This window comes from Salvelinus alpinus, chromosome 14 (assembly GCF_045679555.1).
Source record: "Salvelinus alpinus chromosome 14, SLU_Salpinus.1, whole genome shotgun sequence".
Lineage (NCBI taxonomy): Eukaryota > Metazoa > Chordata > Actinopteri > Salmoniformes > Salmonidae > Salvelinus > Salvelinus alpinus.
Genome location: NC_092099.1, coordinates 3,773,934 through 3,801,006, shown reverse-complemented (window position 1 = coordinate 3,801,006; position 27,073 = coordinate 3,773,934). Strand labels below are relative to the sequence as shown.

Genomic DNA, 27,073 nt, shown 5'->3' with positions numbered 1-27,073 from the left:
TCTGGGGTGCCAGAGTGTGCTCAGAGTGCGCTCTGGGTGTTCGTAAACTCAGAGCGTTGCCAGATTGTCCATTCGTAAATTCAGAGCTTTTTCACTCTCACTCTAGCATAGCTGGTTAGGCTTTTTTTAATGTTATCCAGAGCGTTAGTGACTGCAACTCTGCTGTTGGCAACAATTTAAATACGCTTTTTTGCCAACGTTTGCTGACACCGGCCATATTCAACGGGTGTTGAGTGTTCACAAATCGTCAGTTATTCTGCACTCTGGCACACTCAGACGAGAGTCTTCTGAAATCGGAGTAGATGGCCAGAGCGAATTTACCAGCTACGTCTATCGAGTGACGCAGTGGTCTAAGGCAGTGCAGGCTGTGCCACTAGAGATTCTGGGTTCGAGTCCAGGCTCTGTCGTAGCCAGTCGCGACTGGGAGACCAATGGGGCAGCGCACAATTAGCACTACGTCGTCCGGGTTAGGGGAGGGTTTGGCCGGCAGGGATGTCATAGTCCCATCGCGCACTAGCGACTCCTGTGGCGGGCCAGGCGCAGTGCATGCTGACACGGTCGCCAGGTGTACAGTGTTTCCTCCGACACATCGGTGTGTTTGGCTTCCGGGTTAAATGGGCATTGTGTCAAGAAGCAGTGCTGCTTGGTTGGGTTGTGTTTCGGAGGACCCACGGCTCTCGACCTTCGCCTCTCCTGAGTCCGTACGGGAGTTGCAGCGATGAGACAAGACTGTAACTACCAATTGAATGCCATGAAATTGGGGAGAAAAAGGGTAAAAAAATATATACAGTGGGGAGAACAAGTATTTGATACACTGCCGATTTTGCAGGTTCTCCTACTTACAAAGCATGTAGAGGTCTGTAATTTGTATCATAGGTACACTTCAACTGTGAGAGACGGAATCTAAAACAAAAATCCAGAAAATCACATTGTATGATTTTTAAGTAATTTATTTGCATTTTATTGCATGACATAAGTATTTGATCACCTACCAACCAGTAAGAATTCCGGCTCTCACAGACCTGTTAGTTTTTCTTTAAGAAGCACTCCTGTTCTCCACTCACTACCTGTATTAACTACACCTGTTTGAACTCGTTACCTGTATAAAAGACACCTGTCCACACACTCAATCAAACAGACTCCAACCTCTCCACAATGGCCAAGACCAAAGAGCTGTGTAAGGACATCAGGGATAGAATTGTAGACCTGCACTAGTCTGGGATGGGCTACAGGACAATAGGCAAGCAGCTTGGTGAGAAGGCAACAACTGTTGGCGCAATTATTAGAAAATGGAAGAAGTTCAAGATGACGGTCAATCACCCTCGGTCTGGGGCTCCATGCAAGATCTCACCTCGTGGGGCATCAATGATCATAAGGAAGATGAGGGATTAGCCCAAAACTACACGGCAGGACCTGGTCAATGACCTGAAGAGAGCTGGGACCACAGTCTCAAAGAAAACCATTAGTAACACACTACGCCGTCATGGATTAAAATCCTGCAGCGCACGCAAGGTCCCCCTGCTCAAGCCAGCGCATGTCCAGGCCCGTCTGAAGTTTTCCAATGACCATCTGGATGATCCAGAGGAGGAATGGGAGAAGGTCATGTGGTCTGATGAGACAAAAATAGAGCTTTTTGGTCTAAACTCCACTCGCCATGTTTGGAGGAAGAAGAAGGATGAGTACAACCCCAAGAACACCATCCCAACCGTGAAGCATGGAGGTGGAAACATCATTCTTTGGGGATGCTTTTCTGCAAAGGGGACAGGACGACTGCCCCGTATTGAGGGGAGGATGGATGGGGCCATGTATCGCGAGATCTTGGCCAACAACCTCCTTCCCTCAGTAAGAGCATTTAAGATGGGTCGTGGCTGGGTCTTCCAGCATGACAACGACGCAAAACACACAGTCAGGGCAACTAAGGAGTGGCTCCGTAAGAAGCATCTCAAGGTCCTGGAGTGGCCTAGCCAGTCTCCAGACCTGAACCCAATAGAACATCTTTGGAGGGAGCTGAAATTGCCCAGCGACAGCCCCGAAACCTGAAGGATCTGGAGAAGGTCTGTATGGAGGAGTAGGCCAAAATCCCTGCTGCAGTGTGTGCAAACCTTGTCAAGAACTACAGGAAACGTATGATCTCTGTAATTGCAAACAAAGGTTTCTGTACCAAATATTAAGTTCTGCTTTTCTGATGTATCAAATACTTATGTCATGCAATAAAATGCAAATGAATTACTTCAAAATCATACAATGTGATTTTCTGGATTTTTGTTTTAGATTCTGTCTCTCACAGTTGAAGTGTACCTATGATAAAAATGACAGACCTCTACATGCTTTGTAAGTAGGAAAACCTGCAAAATCGGCAGTGTATCAAATACTTGTTCTCCCCACTGTATATTAAAAATATATTTTTTTAATTGTTTGAAGATGTAATCCGGAGACAGGTGTTTTATACAACAGCCTTCTCAGTGTTCTCTTTTTGACTCCGTCTGCATATTTGCAATCAAACACCAGAATTTCCTTAGCTATCATACTCTAATTCCACTGATTTCAAAACTCGGTCCTTCAGAAAGTGGAGAGCAACACTTATGTAGTTCTATTATGTGATATCTTTCAAAAAAGACATCTTAGAAAGGAATATATACCCATACTGACCAGCTCATGTTATAGACAGAAGCATGCCACATGGCAGACCAATCTGAACTCCTCTCTTGGCATGTCCAGCCCACTCATTATCTCAGCCAATCATGGCTAGCGGAAAGGTTGCTAACTTTTTCTGTGGCTAAACCGACTTTGCTCGTGATTTAACAATTTTATTCGTATTTACAGATGGCATACATGTTTGTTATTAAGGCACATGAAAGTTCACATTTCTGCCCAAAAAAACATTTAGATCAAAATAAAAAAATTATGTTCAAATGGGTCTCTAGTGGCGCTCGACATACACCTAGTTTTCTGAAACATGTCCCATTTTGAGTTGTATATGCACATTCACCAAACTAAAGCTTTTAGGAAGCCCTTTGTGAGCTGGATTTTGTTAGTCGTAACTATTAGTCAGATAGCCTTAACTCTGGATACCGAGATTACTGTCTGTGACGAGATTTTATAGTTAGTGACTGTTTTGTTAATAACTGTTGGTAGTTGTTGGGTAGTAAGTGTGTTTTGGGCTTGCCTCAGCTCCTGAAGAAGAGTGACCGGGACGATGATGTGGACTCTGACAGGCTCAAGGACAAAGGAGACAGTGGGGACACAGAGAGGGCCAAGTGGGAAAAACCCAGTGGACACATGAAGTCAAAGGAAACCAAGGACCAGTAAGGAGCTTTTAACTCACTATTCATGTTATTTTCGTTTTATATCAGTCTCTGATGCTTTGTTTTTCTCAGCTATGAGAAACCCAAATTGGAGATAGCTAGTGGTGAAGGACGAGATTTCTTCTATGCCTTTCTGTGAGTTTTCTATCCTTATCAACTGTGGATGCCACATTTGGCCTTGACCAACCTGGAGCCTTTACAGCTTTATGTGACAAAAAACAATGTTTCTAGCCAAGGCCTGGTCATAAGCTGATACCACACCCCTCCAGTGTCATAACTAGGGCTGTTGCGGTGACCTTATTACCGCCACACTGGCAGTCATGACCGCAGTGAAATTGCACAGTGACCGTTGAGTCACGGTAATCCCCTCTTATGCACTCAGGTCATGTGTTGGTAGTACCCTAACGAACATCAAGTCGCTAATGGTCTGGTACTCAGGGGTCTATTGTCCCTCTAACCGCTCTGACATCAATGCAAATGAAAATCACATAACACTTATCGTCAAAACAATATCGTGTTTTTAAAACTCACCTCACTGTGATGATCAATTTGAAGAAAGAAGTTCAACAGCAGGTTGAAACTGAGTGGAAAACATGGTCGTTGTGGATGTTGTTTCAAAGCCTAACACAAAATGGACAACGCCTTCTAAGGTGACGATTAATTAAAAACAACCACATGCATATTAGAGCTTATGCATATGCATAGACTTACGAGGCCAACCTCGAATAAAAATAATGATTGTGCTGTTATACAATACATAGCCTACTGCATATTACGCATGGCAGAAAAACATAAAACATATCTGATTTAAGATGTCTTTGGGACATAATTGGTCTAGCCTATAGGGCCTACTCCAAAATGTAACACATTTGAGTAATTGCCTTTGTGTGGACTGTATTATTATGCAAACTGGGTGTACTGGGTTATCTTATGCTACACTCCAAAATGTATATCCACGAGTCTAGGAGAGAATGTATACCCCTAGGCGATGTTGTTGGTTCATTGATTGTGCTTACAGGTGGCTTACAGTTGTGGTACATTTTTATATGATTTTGAATAGGGATTAATATATTTTTTTCTTTCTCATAATTAATAGGTTGACATATTAACGTTACCTTTAGCTCCAAAATATCTCACCACCAATCGTTTCCATCTGCTCCTCTCTGTTCTTTTTTCCTTTCTCAAGCATGCAGAGGGGGATGACAACAGTTTAGTGAAATGTGTTTTGTTGTGAAAACATGCTAGTATCATTGTTACCGACAGATTTCATTTGGTTTCCCCAAATGAAGCATTGGGTGGCTGCAGGAATAGAGTTGGAGCCCATGGCATCCAGAAAATCGCCCGCTGTGTCGCGAGAGAATGATCCTCAAACAGTGGTTGATATGTGGAGGGAAATAAGTGTTATTGCATTTATTTCTCAGCTGCTCATATTAAGCACAGCTCCTCTACGAAAGCGAAGTAACCAAGTAGCCTTTACGGCGTAACTGAAAAACGGACCACGGGAAAATGCGCGGCCTCCAATCGCTATTTGAGTGCGGATGACGTGTTTTTCCCCCCTGTCCCTGCCCAATGGGCCATTCTAAATTGAGACTAATTTGACATATTAGTAAAGACAAGATTAAATTGCGAGTAGTCTGATGGTTGAAAATATGATCACTTGATGAGAGAACAGCTGTGCAACCTGATGCAAGGAACAGAGGGCAAGCTTTTTTCCACGACTTTCTCAAATCATCAATAGCCTGTAGTCGCATCATGCACCCCATTATATGTTTTGATTTCTAAGACATTTTAAGGTAAGTATCATTCACAACTAAAGTTGCCAACTAACTCTAAATGTAATGTATATGACCTGTTTCAAATGACCACTTTTACGCTCAACATAGCCACTTCATATGCACACTTTCTCCGGGAATGGGAAAAATCTCCTTTCTATTTCATTCAGCTAAGTTCAGTCTTTGGCATGACAATAACCAGCTGACAAAATGTAATGACCGCTGCAGCCCTAGTCATAACCAGTCTAACTGTGCTTCCCTTTCCTGCCACTAGGGGTCAGATGGAGAGTGATAAGGAGCAGAGAGAGCACGGCCGCAGGCAGAGAGACAAAGACCACAGAGGAAGAGACGAGGAGAGGAAACGACAGCGCCACCACTACGAGTTCGACAAGTCCATGCGGTGCAAGGAGGATACCAAGTGGGGTAAAGGCTACTGCCAGGACCGGGCAAAGAAAGATGGCCAATACCACAGCTCCTACTCCTACTGCCCCGACACGTGCGACAAGGTGGGCAAGGAGGTCAGAGAGGACATTGGCGGTAGCAGGAAGGATCGCGTCCGGAACAAGGTGAGCGACAAGGTGAGCAAGAGAGGTAGGTTGTTATTTTGTGGTTGATTTTATTTAAAGAACAATGATAATATAAGTAGGTTACACCTTATTATTGTGTAATTATTCCTGAAAGTACAATGTAACAAGTATTGGTGCAAGGTTTGAGTCCTTTGGAATTCTTTGTGGATTTCAACCTGTCGTTATACCGATTTGAAATATTTTCAAGGAAACAAAGGTTGTTTTACGTTGTGATATATTCTGTTTTTTTACAATACAACCCCACCACACACATTTCCAGCTGCTTGTCACACTGCTTGTACACCCTAGTCTGTGTTTCATCAGCTGTGGAAACAGACAGTGCTATACTGTTACAGTGCAGTGGAGACATTTATATTTCAATATAACTTTATTGTCTACGAGATGAAAGATTTACAAGCTTAAGATGATCAAAGGTACAGTCATCATACATTGTGTTAAAAACAGTGAGAATTGCAGTACATGTGCACTACACATATTAACACACATACATACAAACTCGCATGTATAAATACCTTGACATATGACATATTTGTATGTAACCCCCATTGATCCAGGCCTGTGTCTCTCAGTCTGTGTTAGCCTATCAGGACAGAAGGACGTCCCAGTCAGAGGGGCCACACCAGATAGGAGGGGCTCTGCCAAACAAGGTATAGTCAGCTAGTCTTTCCACCACCAGCCAAGGTACAGCTACAGCCAGCCTTTCTACATGGGGGATGAGGAGGGGCACACAAGGTAGTGGGAGGGTGCACCAAAGTACAGATGTACAGCTACTATTCTACCCTTTGGTCCTTTCTACATAGGTGGCATATCTGGTTTCAAATAGTATTTGCTGCCTTTCAAATACCTTGGGTGTTTGGTTGAGCCTGCCTGGAGTGCCAGATGAGCAGGGTTTGCACTTTTGGGAGGAATCTATTGCACCAGGCAAGCTCAATTAAGAGCAGATGAAGAAGAAAAAAAATATTTTTGAAAATCTGCTAGTACACCTACTTTTTCTATAGTGAGTGAGGTTACTAGCCAATGGACTGCTAGTCTTACTAGTAGCCTTTCTATAGTTAGATCGCACCACAAAAAAAGTGTGTTTTGTGTCCCTTTGACATTTTAAGTAGAAATTGAGCACCAAATATTATAATATATTATATTAAATGAAGTTACTTTTAATAAAAACCACATGGAAAATTCAGTAAATCAGATTTTTTATATCAATAAAGACTTCTTAAAGTGCCCAAAATTCTGAATTTTGACATTTCCCTCTGTGCATCCTGTTACTTCTAGGAACATTGTAACCCGCTTAACCCCAAAATGTCCCTCATTTTAAGGTCAACCCTTTCATGTGAACTGAACTGTTGTTTTAATATGGCCAAACTAACTTTTTTTTTAAATTCCATAGAAACATTGAACATATAATTGTCGAATCATAGTGTCAAAGCAGGTGAGCTGGTCCTACTCTTTTTGGCCATTATCGAGTGTTTTGTGGTGGAAATCTGAGTGTGTCGAACATTACATTTACATTTAAGTCATTTAGCAGACGCTCTTATCCAGAGCGACTTACAAATTGGTGCATTCACCTTATGATATCCAGTGGAACAACCACTTTACAATAGTGCATCTAACTCTTTTAAGGGGTGGGGGGGTTAGAAGGATTACTTTATCCTATCCTAGGTATTCCTTAAAGAGGTGGGGTTTCAGGTGTCTCCGGAAGGTGGTGATTGACTCCGCTGACCTGGCGTCGTGAGGGAGTTTGTTCCACCATTGGGGTGCCAGAGCAGCGAACAGTTTTGACTGGGCTGAGCGGGAACTGTACTTCCTCAGAGGTAGGGAGGCGAGCAGGCCAGAGGTGGATGAACGCAGTGCCCTTGTTTGGGTGTAGGGCCTGATCAGAGCCTGAAGGTACGGAGGTGCCGTTCCCCTCACAGCTCCGTAGGCAAGCACCATGGTCTTGTAGCGGATGCGAGCTTCAACTGGAAGCCAGTGGAGAGAGCGGAGGAGCGGGGTGACGTGAGAGAACTTGGGAAAGTTGAACACCAGACGGGCTGCGGCGTTCTGGATGAGTTGTAGGGGTTTAATGGCACAGGCAGGGAGCCCAGCCAACAGCGAGTTGCAGTAATCCAGACGGGAGATGACAAGTGCCTGGATTAGGACCTGCGCCGCTTCCTGCGTGAGGCAGGGTCGTACTCTGCGAATGTTGTAGAGCATGAACCTACAGGAACGGGTCACCGCCTTGATGTTAGTTGAGAACGACAGGGTGTTGTCCAGGATCACGCCAAGGTTCTTAGCACTCTGGGAGGAGGACACAATGGAGTTGTCAACCGTGATGGCGAGATCATGGAACGGGCAGTCCTTCCCCGGGAGGAAGAGCAGCTCCGTCTTGCCGAGGTTCAGCTTGAGGTGGTGATCCGTCATCCACACTGATATGTCTGCCAGACATGCAGAGATGCGATTCACCACCTGGTTATCAGAGGGGGGAAAGGAGAAGATTAATTGTGTGTCGTCTGCATAGCAATGATAGGAGAGACCATGTGAGGATATGACAGAGCCAAGTGACTTGGTGTATAGCGAGAATAGGAGAGGGCCTAGAACAGAGCCCTGGGGGACACCAGTGGTGAGAGCACGTGGTGCGGAGACAGATTCTCAGATTCGAACAAAACACATCACCCCTGTAACACATTTCAATTGTTTTGTGAAGCTTGCGTTCAGTCAATTGCCCCTCCCTGTTGCACACAGCAAGCTTCCATTAACCCCGTCACAAGGGGATTTATGGCTGATTGAAGATGAAATCATTAACCCTGTTACAATCAACCCTGCTACTTTATTTGACCCTTAATAAGCAATTGCTATAGTATTTTTCTTGAGATGGTATAACATGTTTTTATTAAGTTGAACGTGTTCTTTATGGAAATGTTGAAATGAGGTGAATTTCTTTTTCTTTTTTCTTTTACCAATGTACACTACCCCAAAGGTACTAAATTGGTGGAATGACCCAGTTGCTTTACTACTGAAATAAGTGAAGGCATCCCACCGCATCTTTTGGAGGCTCCATTTTCAACGACATAAAGATAAATGAATATACACTGAGTGTACAAAACATTAAAAACACCTTCCTAATATAGAGTTGAACCCCCCCCCCCCCCCCCCCATTTTTGCCCTCAGAACAGCCTCAATTTATCGGGACATGGACTCTACAAGGTGTCGAAAGCAGTCCACAGGGATGCTGGCCCATGTTGACTCCAATACTTCCCACAGTTGTGTCAAGTTGGCTGGATGTCCTTTGTGTGGTGGACCATACTTGATACACACGGAAAACTGTTGAGCGTGAAAAACCCAGGAGCGTTGCAGTTCTTGACACAAACCGGGTACTACCATACCCTGTAACTCTTTTGTCTTGCCCATTCACCCTCTGAATGGTACACATACACAATCCATTTCTCAATTGTCTCAAGGCCTAAAAATCCTTCTTTAACCTGTCTCCTCCCCTTCATCGACACTGATTGAAGTGACGTCAATAAGGGATCATATCTTTCACCTGGATTCACCTCGTTAGTTTGTCATGGAAAGAGACTGTGTTCTTAATGTTTTGTACACTCAGTGTAGACAGTTCCATTCTCAAAGATTCAAATAAATATATTGTACTATACAGAACAGGCACAAGAAAAACATCAGCCTCTTAGAGTAAACTCCGAGACGGGTTGCATTTTCTCTGTGTCCCCTTTCAGTACAGTTGGCATCAAATCACTGCTGATAATGCTGATAATGTTACATAAAACGTTTCAAAGGTCTATAATTTTCATTAAACACAATCAAAGTTAATTAACTTAGGCCCTAGATGCCTTTAAATTGCTCAAATTATAGGCATGCCCAATTTAGGCATATTTGTTTACAATGTGTTATTATGCTCCAAAGGGATAACTTGAAATTACATGATGTGGGGTAATTGAATAATCAAAAGAAATATCTGTGACTATTTATCTGCGTATGTGGTTATGCAGTGCCTTCAGATAGTATTCAAACCACATGTGTTTTTACACATTTTGTTGTGTTACAGCCTGAATTTAAAATGGATTACACACAATACCCCATAATGTCAAAGTGGAATTGTGTTTTTCAATATTTTTTCTCTCAAATCAATGAAAAATGGAAAGATAATGTCTTGAGTCAATACGTATTCAACCCCTTTGTTGTGGCAAGCCTAAATAAGTTCAAATTTAAAAATGTGCTTAACGAGTCACATAATACGTTGTACTCACTCTGTGTGCAATAGTAGTGTTCAACATCATTTTTTTACGACTACCTCATCTCTGTACGCCACACATGCAATAATCTGCAAAGATCATTCAATTGAGAAGTGAAATTCAAACACAGATTCAACCACAAAGACCAGGGAGGTTTTCCAATGCCTTGCAAATTAGAGCACCTTTTGGTCGATGGGTAAAAAAATAAAAATAAAGACACTGAATATCCCTTTGAACATGGTGAAGTTATTAATTATACTTTGGATGGTGTATCAATACACCCAGTCACTACAAAGATACAGCCATCCTTCCTAACCACTCAGGGATTTCACCATGAGGCCAATGGTGATATTAAAACTGTTGCCAAGTTTAATGGCTGTGATAGGAGAAACATTTGGATGGATCAACAACATTGTAGTTACTCCACAATACTAACCTAATTGACAGAATGAAAATACTGTACAGAACAAAAACATCCTGTTTGCAATAAGGTACTGAAGTACTGCAAGATATGTGGCAAAGCTTTTTACTTTCTGTCCTGAATACAACGTGTTATGTTTGGGGCAAATACAATACATTACTGAGTAAAACGCTCCATATTTTTTGGCTGCATCATGTTATGGGTATGCTTGTAATCTTTAAGGACTGGGGAGTTTTTCAGGATAAAAGAGAAACGGAATGGAGCTAAGCACACACTAAATCATATAGAAAAACCTGGTTCAGTCTACTTTCCATGAGACACTGGGAGATGAATTCCACCTTTCAGCAGGACAATAACCTAAAACACAAAGCCAAATCTACACTGGAGTTGCTTATCAAGAGGACAGTGAGTGGCCGAGTTACAGTTTTGACTTAAATCTACTTGACAATCTATGGCAAGACCTGGAAATTGTTGTCTAGCAATGATCAACAACCAATTTGACAGAGCTTGAAGAATTTTGAAAATAATAATAGGCAAATGTTGCACAATCCAGGTGTAGAAAGCTCTTAGAGACTTACCCAAAGGTGCTTCTACAAAGTATTGCATCAGAGGTGTGAATACTTATATAAATGAGATATTTCTGTATTTCATTTTCAATAAATGTGCTAAATAAAAAATATCCAAACATTCTTAAAACCCCAAAGCAATTGAATGTGGCGCAGGAACCACTGACTCACTGTATTTTTCTGTTATCAAGACACCTTGTCTCTATTCTCAGCACTTACGCTCTGAGACGCTTTGTGGCTATAGCCTCTGGAATTAAAAGCAATCGCAATGTAGAATCTCCATTGAGATTGCTTTTTAGTTCAGGACTTGTCAATCTGTGTCCAGTAAAATATAGTATAGTTTAGCAGCCATTTTGTGTTACAGTGAGTGTGTGCTGTTATTGTGACCTAGATCTCTCTCCTGTCTTTCTGCCTCTTTCTCTCCGTACAGGACCGGCCTGCCATGCAGCTCTACCAGCCAGGCGCTCACAATCGCAAGCGGGTGAGCTCTGCGATGAAAGGTTATGAGCTTCCCATGAACCACTCGCCAGAACGCAGGGCGGCGGACCGCTGCTACGAGGCCGTCGCCATGGAAACGGGCTCGGAAAAATGCGGCGACGAGTAGTCCAGTCTGTCTGCTCTGATAAGCCTATCACAATATTTACGCCTATGAATCATGAAGCCTTTATGTGCTGGTTTTGATTTTATATAAATGCTTCAAAATTAACATAAAGTGACGTTAGCCGATGAAGATGATCTCATAGAACAAAACGTATAAGATCTCCTAAGCCTGTTTTTACCACAGAACTTATTTTTTCTGTTTATCAAAAAAAAAAAACATTAACTTCCCCATAGGCTTTGACCTACGAGCCATAGCGGAATTTGTGCCTACAAAAAGACGGCATTACTATTGCTCTCTATTGGGCTGCCAGACTGTAGGCTTGCGTGTTACTAAACGGCATGCATGCGCAAGGCTTTGGTGTTGATGGAGCTGCACTCGCCCTTGAAATCATTTAAACCTTCCGAAGTTTCTGTGTCAAACCTTTGCGCAAATAATTTCAAAAGGATTTGAAGATTGGGTCACCCATGATTGGGGCAGGAGAGTAGCAAAGATCAAACATTCCCAATACATAATGGAAACCTTTTCATCTTGTTCTCCTTTGTGGTATTCTGTAAATCACAGATAATTTTCTCTGGACGCGTTTAGAATGTGTTTTGTCAAGCATGACGGGACCACATATCTACAACACAAAATCCATTTGTACGTGTGTATAGTGCGTATGTTATCATGTGTGTGCGTGCATGTGTCTGTGCCTATGTTTGTGTTGCTTTACAGTCCCCGCTGTTCCATAAGGTGTATTTTTTATCTCTTTTTTAAAATCTGATTCTACTGCCTACATCAGTTACCTGATGTGGAATAAAGTTCCATGTAGTCATGGCTCTATGTATAAGGACACAAGGCAAGACCCAAATGCAGACACAGGAGGCAGACGGTAGCGCTCCGATATTTATTATGACATTTAACATTTACATTTAAGTCATTTAGCAGACGCTCTTATCCAGAGCGACTTACAAATTGGAAAGTTCATACATATTCATCCTGGTCCCCCCGTGGGGAATGAACCCACAACCCTGGCGTTGCAAGCGCCATGCTCTACCAACTGAGCCACACGGGACCACAAAGGGAGTAGGCAAAGGCAGGTCGGGGACAGGCGAGAGTTCATTAACCTGGTCAGAGACCAAACAGTATCCGACGATAGGCAGTCTCGAGGTCAGGCCAGGCAGGGGTCAGAAACCAGGTCCGAGTCCATAACAGTACAAGGGGATTGGCAGGCTGGTAGTCAGAACAGGCAGAGTGGTCAGGCAGGCGGGTTCGGAGTCAGGACAGGCAAGGGTCGAAACCAGGAGGACTAGAAGCAAACAGACTGGGAAAAATAACAGCAAGGAAAAAATCTTTTTGACTTGGTAAACAAGACGAACTGGCACAGAGAGACAGGAAACAGGGATATATACACACTGGGGATAATAAGCAACACCTGGAGGGGGTGGAGACAATCAGAAGGACAGGTGAACCAGGTCAGGGTGTGACACTATGTAGTACTGTGCTCCTCCCATAGTCTGTTCTAGACTTGGGGACTGTGAAGAGACCTCTGGTGGCAATACCAATCACAAATACAAGTAGTGATGAAGTCATCCTCTTCTCCACTCTGAGCCTGGAGAGATTGATATGCATATTATTCATTTTTGCTCTCTGTGTACGTCCAAGGGCCAGCCGTGCTGCCCTGTTCTGAGCCAATTGCAATTTTCCTAAGTCCCTCTTTGTGGCACCTTACCACACGACTGAACAGTAGTCCAGGTGCGACAAAACTAGAGCATGTAGGACCTGCCTTGTTGATAGTGCTGTTAAGAAGGTAGAGAAGAAGGACTTCTCCCCATCTCAGCTACTGTTGTATCAATATGTATTGACCATGACAGTTTACAATCCAGGGTTACTCCAAGCAGTTTAGTCACCCTAACTTGCTCAATTTCCACATTATTTACTACACAATTTAGTTGAGGTTTAGGGCTTGGTGAATGATTTGTCCCAAATACAATGCTTTTAGTTTTTGAAATATTTAGGACTAACTTATCCCTTGCCACCCATTCTCAAACCAACTGCAGCTCTTTAAGTGTTGCAGTCATTTCAGTCGTTGTAGTAGCTGACGTGTATAGTGTTGAGTCATCTGCATACGTAGACACACTGGCTTTACTCAAGGCCATGTCTAAGTAGAGAGATTGAAAGAATTACCTCCATTCATGATGTTTATTTGACCCTTAATGTCTCATGACAACAATACACACATCTAAAAGTAAAGTAATGTAATTAAGAAATATATAAATATTAGATTGAGCAATGTCGGCATGGCATTGACTAAAATACAGTAGAATAGAATACAGTTAATACATATGAGATGAGTGAAACAGTATGTAAACATTATTAAAGTGACTAGTGTTCCATTATTATAGTGGCCAGTGATTCCATGTCTATGTAAATTGGGTAGCAGCCTCAAAGGTGCAGGGTTGAGTAACCGGGTGGAAGCTGGCTAGTGATGGCTATTTAACAGTCTGATGACCTTGGGATAGAATCTGTTTTTCAGTCTCCCTGTCCCAGCTGCTTTGATGCACCTGTACTGCCCTCGCCTTCTGGATGGTAGCGGGGTGAACAGGCCGTGGCTCAGGTGGTTGATGTACTTGATGATCTTTTTGGCCTTCCTGTGACATCGAGGCGTTGTAGGTGTCTTGGAGGGCAGGTAGTTTGCCCCTGGTGATGCTTTGGGCAGACTGCATCACCTTCTGGAGAGCCCTGCGATTGCTGGCGGGGCAGTTGCCGTACCAGGCGGGGATACAGCCCGACAGGATGCTCTCAATTGTGCTTCTGTAAAAGTTTGTGAGGGTTTTAAGGGCCAAGACACATTTCTTCAGCCTCCTGAGGTTATAGAGGCACTGTTGCGCCTTCTTCACCACACTGTCTGTGTGGATGGACCATTTCAGTTTGTCCGTGATGTGTACGCCGAGGACTTGAAAGTTTCCACCTTCTCCACTGCTGTCCCATCGATGTGGATAGGGTCGTGCTCCCTCTGCTGTTTCCTGAAGTCCACGATCAGCTCCATTGTTTTGTTGACGTTCAGTGAGAGGTTATTTTCCTGGCACCACTCTCCCAGGGCCCTCACCTCCTCCCTGTAGGCTGTCTCGTCATTGTTGGTAATCAAGCCTACTAATCTTATGTCTGATGCAAACTTGATGATTGAGTTGGAGGCGTGCGTGGCCACACAGTCATGGGTGAACAGGGAGTACAGGAGTGGGCTGAGCACGCACCCTTGTGGGGCCCCTGTGTTGAGGATCAGCGAAGTAGAGGTGTTGTTTCCTACCTTCACCACCTGGGGGTGGCCCGTCAGGAAGTCCAGGACCTAATTGCACAGGACGGGGCTCAAGCCCAGGGCCCTGAGCTTAATGATGAGCTTAGAGGGTACTATGGTGTTGAATGCTGAGCTATAGTCAATGAACAGCCTTCTTACATAGGTATTCCTATTGTCATGATGGGACAGAGCAGTGCGATGGCGATTGCATCGTCTGTGGATCTATTGGGGCGGTAAGCAAATTTAAATGGTTCTAGGGTGTCAGGTAAGGTAGAGGTGATGTGATCCTTAACTAGCCTCTCAAAGCACTTCATGATGACAGAAGTGAGTGCTACGGGGCGGTAGTCATTTAGTTCAGTCACCTTTGCTTTCTTGGCTACAGGAACAATGGTGGACATCTTGAAGCAAGCGGGGACAGCAGACTGGGATAGGGAGAGATTGAGTATGTCCGTAAACACTCCAGCCAGCTGGTCTGCGCATGATCTAAGGACGCGGCTAGCGATGCTGTCTGGGTCGGAAGCCTTGCAAGAATTAAGACATGTCATTGTTTTTATGAGAAGTGTTCCTGAGGCAGCACATCATATGCCGGTTTCCCGGACACAGATTAAGCTTTGTCCTGGACAAAAAAGCCTGGTCAATAGAGAAGCTTTATAGTCCAGGGTTAAGATGAAACTGTGTCCGGGAAACCGCCCCTATGTGTCTGTCTACTACCTGCCTGTGAAGGAATACCTCCTCATCCACAGAGATCATATTTGATATGCCTTTTTTGTGATTCCATTTGACCGGTATTTTTTAAAAGAAAGTCTATAGATTTTATCACAAAGAAAATACACAAAGTAGTGACAATTGTATTTAAAAAACTCTAAATGTATTTTCAGTGTTGGATGTAGAATCTGTAAACCAAATAATTTGTGTGTGTGTGTGTGTGTGTGTGTGTGTGTGTGTGTGTGTGTGTGTGTGTGTGTGTGTGTGTGTGTGTGTGTGTGTGCGTTTCAGCATTTAAGTGTGATAGGAGAGGAGAATGTTTAGGTTGTCAACAATATTCTTTGTCAATTCTCTTGTATAATGTGACTTATGACAATTCTTACATAATCCTGTTTATAGATGTCATAGACTGCAGCTATTTGTGGTAGGAACATAAGGTGACGCGAGCCATCTATTATTAAAGCACTATTTCGCACTTGAGCCAAGAAGAACATAACTTTGATATTCATCATAATTTACCACGATGAAAAGAAGGCAAAATAACGTTGAAGGTGCTGAGTTTGATGCTGTTGAAAGTCTCAACGATTTCTACACTGTTTGCGCGGTTTTCTACCAAATTGTGAACTGTTGGATTCAGCTGATGCCTGAACTGAGATTGGAAGGAAGTGAAATCAGATTCTTGTTAGCTGTAAAAGACACCTTCCTTCTGTTTTTTTGTTTGTTTTCATTAAGAGATTTGAAAAAGAGTTAAATAAAACGATCCAATAAAGATGTCTGTTTGAAAAAAAGGATGACCACTACTTTATGGCTAGCAGTACACCTATTACGTCCACTTGTCTTGAAATTTCCATTACACTTTCTATGAATATCCTCTTCATAATAGGTACATTGTAATGCCTCATGGGCTATGCATACTACTGGCATTATAATGCACAATTTAAGTGCAAAGCTGCTCTGTTAATAAAGCATTTTGAGCAGGCAGCAGGCTTAGGAAGCAACGTGTTATAATCCATATTCTGAAATGAAACATTGTTACAAAGTCGTATTCACATTTTATTACTCGAAATGAGGCATCGTTGCCATACAGTGAGCTCCAAAAGTATTGGGACCGTGACACATTTTTGGGATTTGAAATGATACAATGACAGAGGTTAAAGTGCATACTGTCAGCTTTTACTTTAAGGTACACTACATGGCCAAAGGTATGTGGACAACCCGTCAAATTTGTGGATTCGGCTATTTCAGCCACACCCATTGCTGACAAGTGTATAAAATTGAGCACACAGCCATGCAATCTCCATAGACAAACATTGGCAGTAGAATGGCCCATACTGAAGAGCACAGTGACTTTCAAAGTGGCATCGTCATAGGCTGCCACCTTTCCAACAAGTCAGTTAATCAAATTTCTGCGCTGCTAGAGCTGCCACGTTCAACTGTAAGTGCTGCTATTGTGAAGTGGAAACATCTATGAGCAACAAAGGCTCAACCGTGAAGTGGTAGGACACAAGCTCATAGAACGGGACTGCTGAGTGCTGAGGCGTGTAAAAAATAGTCTGTCCTAGGTTGCAACACACTACAGAGTTCCAAACTGCCTCTAGAAGCAAGGCTTCTTGAAATAGGTTTCCATGGCCGAGGATCACCATACGCAATGCCAAGCATCAGCTGGAAGTGTGTATAACTTGCCGCCATTAGACTCTGGAGTAGTGGAAACGCGTTCTCTGGAGTGATGAATCACGCTTCACCATCTGGTAGCCCGACGTACTAATCTGGGTTTGGCGGATGCCAGGAGGACACTACCTGCCCCAATGCATAGTGCCAACTGTGAGAGGAGGATTAATGGTCTGGGACTGTTTTTAATGGTTCGGGCTAGGCCCCTTATTTCCAGTAAAGGGAAATCTTAACGCAACAGCATACAATGACATTCTAGACGATTCTGTTCTTCCAACTTTGTGGCAACAGTTTGGGGAAGGCCTTTCTTGTTTCAGCATGACAATGCGCCCATGTGTCATTCCTAACTCAGTTGCCAGAGAGGACCGAAACCTCTAAGGGATTTCACCATTAGGCCAATGGTGACTTTAAAACCTCTGCAAGTTTAATGGCTGTGAAAAGAGAAAACTGAGGAGAGATCAACAACATTGTAGTTACTCCACAATACTAACCTAATTGACAGAGTGAAAAGAAGGAAGCCTGTATGGAATACAAATATTCCAAAACATGCATCCTGTTTGCAACAAGGCACTAAAGTAATGCTGCAAAAAATGTGGCAAAGCAATTCACTTTTCTGTCCTGAATACAAAGTGTTATGTTTGGGGCAAATCCAATACATCACATTACTGAATACCACTCTCCATATTTTCAATCATAGTGGAAGCTGCATCATGATATGGGTATGCTTGTAATCATCAAGGACTGGGGAGTTTTTCAGGATACAAAATAAACAGAATGGAGCTAAGCACAGGCAAAATCCTAGAGGAAAACCTGGTTCAGTCTGCTTTCCACCAGACACAGTTGTCCAAAAAGTTATACTCTTGATCTGTTCATAGACGATTCTTCCAAGAGTCTTGATGATCATCCAGGTGCTTCCAGGTGCTTTTTGTCAAACTTGAGTCAAGTTTTTGGACCAGATGGATCCTATTATGTTTGCCGAAAACCAAACACTGCATTCGACAGTAAGAACCTTATACCAACGGTCAAGCATGGTGATAGTAGTGTGATGGTTTGGAGATACTTTGCTGCCTCAGGACCTGGACGACTTGCCTTAATAGAAGGAACCATGAATTCTGCTCCTTATCAGCGAATTCTACAGGAGAACGTCAGGCCATCCATCTGTGAGCTGAAGCTGAAGCGCAGCTGGGTCATGCAGCAAGATGGTTAAATGGTTAAAAAGCAACAAATTTGAAGTTTTGAAATGGCCTAGTCAAAGTCCAGACCTAATCCCAATTGCGATGTGGAAGGACTTGAAATGAGCAGTTCGTGCTTGAAAACCCACAAATGTTGCTGAGTTAAAGCAGTTCTGTTAACAAAAGTGGGTCTAAATTCCTCCACAGCGATGTGAGAGACTGATCAACAACTACAGGAAGTGTTTGGTTGGAGTCGTTGCAGCTAAAGGTGGCACAGCCAGTTATTTAGTGTAAGGGGGTAATTACTACTTTTTTGTTATTCGTAAACTCAGGTTCCCTTTATCTAATATTAGGTATTTGTTGAAGATTTATCAACATTTAGTATCAAAAATGTGATTTGCAAAAATAGAGAAAATCAGAAAAGGGGCAAATACTTTTTCTCGGCACTGTATGTAAATGAGGTTTCTGTAATACATTTTCAATAAATATGCTAAGAATTGTAAAAACATGTTTTCACTTTGTCATTATAGGGCATTGTGTGTAGATGGGTGAGAAAAAATCTATTTAATACATTTTAAATTCGGGCTGTAACACAACAAAATGTAAACTCCGATTTCTTCCCTTGCATATCTGACACCTTATTTTAAACAATGTCGAAATTGACTACAATTGTAAATAGGATAATTTTGGTCATAAAGTTGGTCTCATCCAAAACAACATTTTGTAAGTGAAGTTCGTCATGACTTACTGGAGGATTGGGTATGGATTACTTACATTAGGGTGTCCAATCAACAGTGGTGTAAAGTACTTAAGTAGAAATACTTTAACCTACTACTTAAGTTGTTTTTGGGAGTATCTGTACTTAGGGCTGGGTGGTATACCATATTTTACGATAAACCGGTGTTGATGCACAGACCGGTTTGGGTTTTATGTTTATCTTCTATAATGGTAGTGGAATGTTTGGTTTGTTAAATGTGGTAGGCCATGTTTAACTTCCATTTTGATAGTTTACTTCGCTACCGGAGTCATCTCTCCCGGATCTCTCTCTCCATGCCGCTTTCCACACAGACCTAGCCCTGTCACTTGCGTTCAGTCTGCATGATCAATGCAGACACCTATGTTGTTTTCACTTTGCTTCTAATATAAATCCTCTAGCGTTCTATAATAACACAAAATCGTTAGTTTGTGTTTCTTACATCTGCAAACAGATAGTTTGTTATTTCTTAGCAAGATGGGCCTAAATATTGTTAGCTGGCTAGCTAGCTAGCTACACTATACAGTGCATTCGGGAAAGTATTCAGACCACTTGACTTTTTCGACATTTTGTTACATTGCAGACTTATACTGATGTTGACTAAATATTTTTTTCCCTTCATCAATCTACACAAAATATCCCATAAAGACAAAGCAAAAACAGGTTTTTATATATCTTTTCAAATTGATTCAAAATATTCAGACTCTTTACTCAGTACTTTGCTGAAGCACCTTTGGCAGCGATTACAGCCTCAAGTCTTCTTGGGTATGACACTACAAGCTTAGCACTTCTGTATTTGGGGAGTTTCTCCCATTCTTCTCTGCAGATCCTCTCAAGTTCTGTCAGGTTGGATGGGGAGCGTCACTGAACAGCTATTTTCAGGTCTCTCCAGAGATGTTCGATCAGGTTCAAGTATGGGCTCTGGCTGGGCCACTCAAGGACATTCAGAGACTTGTCCCGAAGCCACTCCTATGTTGTCTTGGCTGTGTGCTTAGAGTCGCTGTCCTGTTGGAAGGTGAACCTTCACCCCAGTCTGAGGTCCTGAGCGCTCTGGAGCAGGTTTTCATCAAGGATCTCTCTGTACTTTGCTCTGTTCATCTTTCCCTCGATCCTGACTAGTCTCCCAGTCCTTTTCACTGAAAAACATCCCCACAACATGATGCTGCCACCACCATGCTTCACCGTAGGAATGGTGCTAGGTTTCCTCCAGACTTGACGCTTGGTATTCAGGCCAAAGAGTTCAATCTTGGTTTCATCAGACCAGACAATCTTGTTTCTCATGGTCTGAGTGTCCTTTAGGTGCCTTTTGGAAAACTCCAAACCGGGCTGTCATGTCCTTTTACTGAGGAGTGGCTTCCGTCTGGCCACTCTACAATAAAGGCCTAAATGGTGGAGTGCTGCAGAGATGGGTGTTCTTCTGGAAGATACTCCCATCTCCAGAGAGGAACTCTGGAGCTCTATCAGAGTGACCATCGGGTTTTTGGTCACCTCGCTGACCAAGGTCTACTCCCCTGATCGCTCAGTTTGGCCGGGCGGCCAGCTTTAGGAAGAGTCTTGGTGGTTCCAAACTTCTTACATTTTAAGAATGATGCCACACATGCCACTGTGTTCTTGGGGACCTTCAATGCTGAAGAAATGTTTTGGTACCCTTCCCTAGATCTATGCCTCAGCACAATCCTGTCTCGGAGCTCTACGGACAGTTCCTTCAACCTCATGGCTTGGTTTTTGCTCTGACATGCACTGTCAACTCTGACATGCACTGTCAACCTTATATAGACAGGTGTGTGCCTTTCCAAATCATGTCCAATCAATTGAATTTACCACAGTTGGACTCCAAACAAGTTGTAGAAACATCTCAAGGATGATAAATGGAAACAGGATGCACCTGAGCTCAATTTCGAGTCTCATAACAAAGGGTCTGAACTTATGTAAATAAAATACGTTTTTTCTGCCTTTATTTTTAATACATGTGCAAACATTTCTAAAAGTGTGTTTTCGCTGTGTCATTATGGGTATTGTGTGTAGATTGATGAGAAATTGTTTTTATTTAATCATTTTTAGAATAAGGCTGTAACGTAAAAAAAAATTGAAAAAGGGAAGGGTTCTGAATACTTTCCGAATGCACTGTATATTACTTTTATTTCCTCTAAACTTGAGCCCTCCCAAAGTAAAATTGTGAGGAAAATAGTATTGTTTTATACTTCTTATTGTTTAGCTGTGAAGCCCACATTCTGAGTGAGATGTGATATCGCTGGAATGATCCCATAAATATTTGCTTTGCAGTTTGGAGTCATTTGTGCCATGTCTTGCTATGTCCGAAATGCTCCTCAAGATTGCGTCACTAAACCACACTTCCCCCATGCCTCTCCAATTTTCTTTGAAGTTATACAGACTTCGATATTTTGTTACACTATTTAAAAATCTCCAAGAACTGGGAATGCATACTAAAGCAATTTTATGACAATAAAGGGAATAAAGAGTTATGTTGTCAAGTTTGGGATTGGTAAAGTGTTGGATGCAGATTCTTATGTCATATAGGCTCTCAGCAACATGAAAGTCTTTAAATCTTCGCAGACATGTTTTTTGTCTGTCAGCATAGGGGCGAACAGCAGCACAGTCAAAGTGTAGACAGAATAAATCGCTCTCTCCTGCTATTAATTTTGACATGTAAAGGGTATCTGCATTATTTTTTCGTTTTGGATCACCTAAGTATTTCTCTAGTTGGGTAATAAGGGAAATAATTTTCATGGCTATTTTCCTGTCAGTCTGAGACGAGGCCGTTGGTGGTATGAAGCTGACTTTGATTATCTAGACACAAATCTTGGTAATAAGAGGAGACTGAGGAATGGGTGACTTTTACAGTTGTGTAGCACGTACAGTGGGGAGAACAAGTATTTGATACACTGCCGATTTTGCAGGTTTTCCTACTTACAAAGCATGTAGAGGTCTGTAATTTCTATCATGGGTACACTTCAACTATGAGAGACGGAATCTAAAACAAAAATCCAGAAAATCACATTGTATGATTTTTAAGTAATTCATTTGCATTTTATTGCATGACATAAGTATTTGATACATCAGAAAAGCAGATCTTAATATTTGGTACAGAAACCTTTGTTTGCAATTACAGAGATCATACGTTTCCTGTAGTTCTTGACCAGGTTTGCACACACTGCAGCAGGGATTTTGGCCCACTCCTCCATACAGATCTTCTCCAGATCCTTCAGGTTTCGGGGCTGTCGCGGGGCTATACGGACTTTCAGCTCCCTCCAAAGATTTTCTATTGGGTTCAGGTCTGGAGACTGGCTAGGCCACTCCAGGACCTTGAGATGCTTCTTACGGCGCCACTCCTTAGTTGCCCTGGCTGTGTGTTTCGGGTCGTTGTCATGCTGGAAGACCCAGCCACGACCCATCTTCAATGCTCTTACTGAGGGAAGGAGGTTGTTGGCCAAGATCTCGCGATACATGGCCCCATCCATCCTCCCCTCAATACGGTGCAGTCATCCTGTACCCTTTGCAGAAAAGCATCCCCAAAGAATGATGTTTCCACCTCCATGCTTCACGATTGGGATGGTGTTCTTGGGGTTGTACTCATCCTTCTTCTTCCTCCAAACACGGCGAGTGGAGTTTAGACCAAAAAGCTCTATTTTTGTCTCATCAGACCACATGACCTGCTCCCATTCCTCCTCTGGATCATCCAGATGGTCATTGGCAAACTTCAGACGGGCCTGGACATGCGCTGGCTTGAGCAGGTGGACCTTGCGTGCGCTGCAGGATTTTAATCCATGACGGTGTAGTGTGTTACTAATGGTTTTCTTTGAGACTGTGGTCCCAGCTCTCTTCAGGTCATTGACCAGGTCCTGCCGTGTAGTTCTGGGCTGATAACTCACCTTCCTCATGATCATTGATGCCCCACGAGGTGAGATCTTGCATGGAGCCCCAGACCGAGGGTGATTGACCGTCATCTTGAACTTCTTCCATTTTCTAATAATTGCGCCAACAGTTGTTGCCTTCTCACCAAGCTGCTTGCCTATTGTCCTGTAGCCCATCCCAGCCTGTTGCATGTCTACAATTTTATCCCCGATGTCCTTATACAGCTCTCTGGTCTTGGCCATTGTGGAGAGGTTGGAGTCTGTTTGATTGAGTGTGTGGACAGGTGTTTTTTATACAGGTAACGAGTTCAAACAGGTGCAGTTAATACAGGTAATGAGTGTAGAACAGGAGGGCTTCTTAAAGAAAAACTAACAGGTCTGTGAGAGCCGGAATTCTTACTGGTTGGTAGGTGATCAAATACTTATGTCATGCAATAAAATGCAAATGTATTACTTAAAAATCATACAATGTGATTTTCTGGATTTTTGTTTTAGATTCCGTCTCTCACAGTTGAAGTGTACCTATGATAAAAATTACAGACCTCTACATGCTTTGTAAGTAGGAAAACCTGCAAAATCGGCAGTGTATCAAATACTTGTTCTCCCCACTGTATAAGGTATATATTGTCACGCATTCTGAATGCATTGAGAAGCCATATATTTGCAATGTCATTGTCGCGCACTGGCTAAACAATGTGATCGCCTTTATAAATTCAATAAAACGTGGTACCTCATCGAATCCTTGTGAAATATACTTAATTTATGTGCTTGCTGAAATCAAGAACACTCTAGAAATCTCACAAAGTATTATTAGTGTAGTTGCTGAAAGCAAGAACATTCTAGAAATCCAGCATACTCTTGTTCGTGTGCTTGCTGAAATCAAGAGCACTCTTGAAATCTCACATACCTCTTATTTTTTCTATATCTTCAGCTCGCTCTACCTCAAACAATAAATGCAAAACTACGGCCTCAATCTTACATTTGAAATTGAATGCTAACTCGTCACCCGCCCACAATTCATTTGAAAGCTGTCACATAATCGGTCAATAAAATTGCTCCTCCCATGCATCGGCGCATTCTTTCCGCAAGCCGGGGACAGAGTTAGCACTCAACTTCCAATGTATGACCCCGGAGGCGAATGCCGAACGCCCCGCTCGGGAACCCATGGTGACACGGCTGTTAAGGGTGGAGTGGAATACAAAACAACAATGAAACACACGTGGCATAGACTAACAGTGACGGGTGAAACTTCTGGTCACTGATTAATAGTTAGACATATCAGCATTTAGTAGATGAAAAACTCATATGATCATAATCAACAAGCCCCACCTGATATAACTTTTGCCTTGTGTGCATGAAGGGTGTAAATGTGAGCATGTTTTTTAATAATCCAGAGTAAATTACAGTATAGTGCTCACATGTGCACGTGCGTGTGTGTGTGTATCTGTGTGTGTATGCATATATGACATGATACTTTGAGTCATCCTTCCAGTCTTGGGAACAATTTGGGCTCTATTCAATCAGATCCGCTTTAGCCAACATCTGCATGGCAGTTGTTTTTGCCGTGTCGGATGTTGAACTGCTTTAGAGCTGTCAAATCCACAAGTGGCTCCCGGCATTATACCTAAAGCGGATATTGCCATTGGCTGCACAGAGTCACATTAATAGAAATCCCATGCAGCCACACTGAAATTTGAGATGTAAAATACCCCACTGGGCACACCACATAATTTCAACATGGACATTTTGGTAATATTTGGTTGCGACGTTGATCAATGACATTTCAACATTTATTCACCCACTCAAAAAGACAGCCAGAGGTATGTTGAATTCCCAATGTGTTATCACTGTGATTTCAACCATCTAAAGGCCCAACCAAATTCCAATGGAAAAACAATGTCTGATTTGTTTGGTTTAGTTGCCATCTAAATTTGTTATCATTGCACTTTCAACCATTTAAAAGCGCAACAAAGTTAAAATGGTAATACAATGTCATATGTTTTATTTATAACGTGTCATCACTATGCTTCGTCTAATAGCAACCACATTACTTGGATTGTTGAGAACATTAAAAGTACATAGTGCAAGTAATCAATGCTGTTCACAGATCATTATAGCAATTGTGAAGATCTCCACGGACCTGCGACATTTGCACGCTATCTTGAACATGCATGCTTTCTATGATTACATAATAATACATTTAAAGTTACAGTGGGACAACCTCAAAATGTGGCCATGAATGTTTTACTCATTTTAAGGTTGATTAAATACTGTTACATTCGTTTGTAAATTAGTTTGTAAAATTGCCTTAACTTTAGGCTATTTACTGTATTGCAAAAGTTATATTGAATTGTGTTTGGTTGTCAACGCAATGTAAAAATATAAATAAACTCAATCTCAAGTGTCAATATTTGAAGGAGATGTATCTTTTGTGCTACTGATTTTGACTTTAATTCTAGTTTGTCTCCAAATGAACCACTTAAATGTTGGTATCACGTCTTCATCTCTACCAAGAATCAGAGTTGAAGAATAGGACTAAAACAAATCAACATGTATTTCAATTGCATTTCAAGTTTGATTTGATTATTTAACTTGAATTTTTGGTTGAGAATGGAATTAAAGCCAGATCAAATCGCACAGATGGAGCTATCCAAGTAGAAGATGCATCTCCTTCAAAGGAACTCAATTCAATATCCAGTTTGGCTATAAATGAATAATTGATATGTTGGATTCACGTCTCCATCTCAACCCAAAATCTAAGTTGAAGAATAGGACTTAATCTAATCAAACTTTAAATGCACTTTAAATAAAGTTTGATTTGATTTAGTCATATTCTTTAACTTAGATTGTCTGTTGATGGAGAGATCGACTTGATTCAGGCAGCTTGTGCCCAGTGGGACACCTACATTAAGATGTTAGAAATTCTAATTATTTTTTAATTTGAGCGTAATTATTTCTATATGTGTCGTTATCAATAAAACGTCACAATATGGTGCGGAGTGTTTGATTTGGCTGCTGGGGGGCAAGGAAACCCTCAGCTCCGCTAAAACCATTGACAACTAAGTGCCAGTGTCAAGGGATTATTAAATAAATGCTAACTATTTGTTTTTAATATCATCACCTCTTGAAGAGCATAGTCACAACTACACATTTCAGATTATTTCAGAATCCACATTAGCTCTATCATCAGAGTTATACAGCAAGTAACTGCATGCTTTTCATGATCAGTAAACATCAATTGATCATGTCATTTCAGATACGTGAAGTAGTTTATCCATTTGGCTTTAAGCTAGCTAGCTAAGCATCATTTCATCATGCCATTAAGCTAGCTAGCTAAGCATCATTTCATCATGTCATTTAGCTTGCTTCATCAGAGATTAGGCTTTTGGAAAGAGCTTGACATTGGAAAATCGATCTGTCTGCTTATTGATAAGTAATATTTCCTATCATTTCGGCAAGGCCAAACGAGAGGAAATTAATAGTTTTATAATTTTTCAGTTGGCAAACCAAAGCAAGAAACAAAAATGCCTATTTTTCGTTTTGCCAATTTTAAAGCCCAAAATTATAAATTGCTAAATGCTTTGATTTTCCACTTCTCCGATTAATTCAAAATGTGATTTTTCTATTTCCAAGTAAGAATTAATTTATTTTATTCTTCAAATCCGAAATACCCCCCCCCCAAAAGTTGCTTTCTTTATAAGTTGGAAGAGGTCATATTGTAAAAAACAAAAAAGCACTATTTTTCGAAGAATATAGTAATGTGAGAAAAATATATATATTTCTCATTACTGGTGATGTGGATGGGGCTAAATCTGTAGTCCTGTGTCATTGGTAATAGGCATATCCTGTCCAACCTAGCCTTCAAAATAAGATTTGAGTGTTAGTTTGTTGAGTTTGTGTTGTTCCAAAACGCAGTGATACCGAAGGATTAGGATATATGTTTGGACAATGAGAAAGATAATCCTTCCTATTTAATTTATTTCCTATGTCTAATAACATATGTGGGACTTTTAGTTTGAACAGACCCTCTGCGATTTCTTAAAATGTGTCTTGTTCCGCAGTCCAAAACATATGAAACCTCTTAGTGTGTTTGTAAATTCACTCTGGAGTGCCAGAGTGCGCTCAATCCGCGCCCTGGGCGTTCATAAAT

At 41.9% G+C, this 27,073-nt stretch overlaps 1 protein-coding gene across 7 annotated transcripts in view; it reads left to right on the top strand.

Moving 5' to 3' along the window:
* The window catches only part of LOC139538315 (regulator of nonsense transcripts 3A-like), a 50,310-nt gene extending 29,018 nt beyond the window's left edge, over window positions 1-21,292 (top strand). For 2 of the 7 annotated variants that reach the window (XM_071340218.1, XM_071340225.1), the window contains exons 8-11: window positions 3,172-3,305; window positions 5,352-5,655; window positions 6,219-6,311; window positions 11,308-21,292. In XM_071340218.1, the coding sequence (XP_071196319.1) occupies window positions 3,172-3,305; window positions 5,352-5,655; window positions 6,219-6,311; window positions 11,308-11,481 (705 nt within the window). In that variant the 3' untranslated portion in view covers window positions 11,482-21,292. Of the gene's footprint in view, window positions 1-3,171; window positions 3,306-5,351; window positions 5,669-6,218; window positions 6,312-11,307 lie in introns of all 7 variants that reach the window. The other 5 variants (XM_071340221.1, XM_071340219.1, XM_071340220.1 and 2 more) reach the window with 5 other exon arrangements.
* Window positions 21,293-27,073: the final 5,781 nt, after the last annotated feature.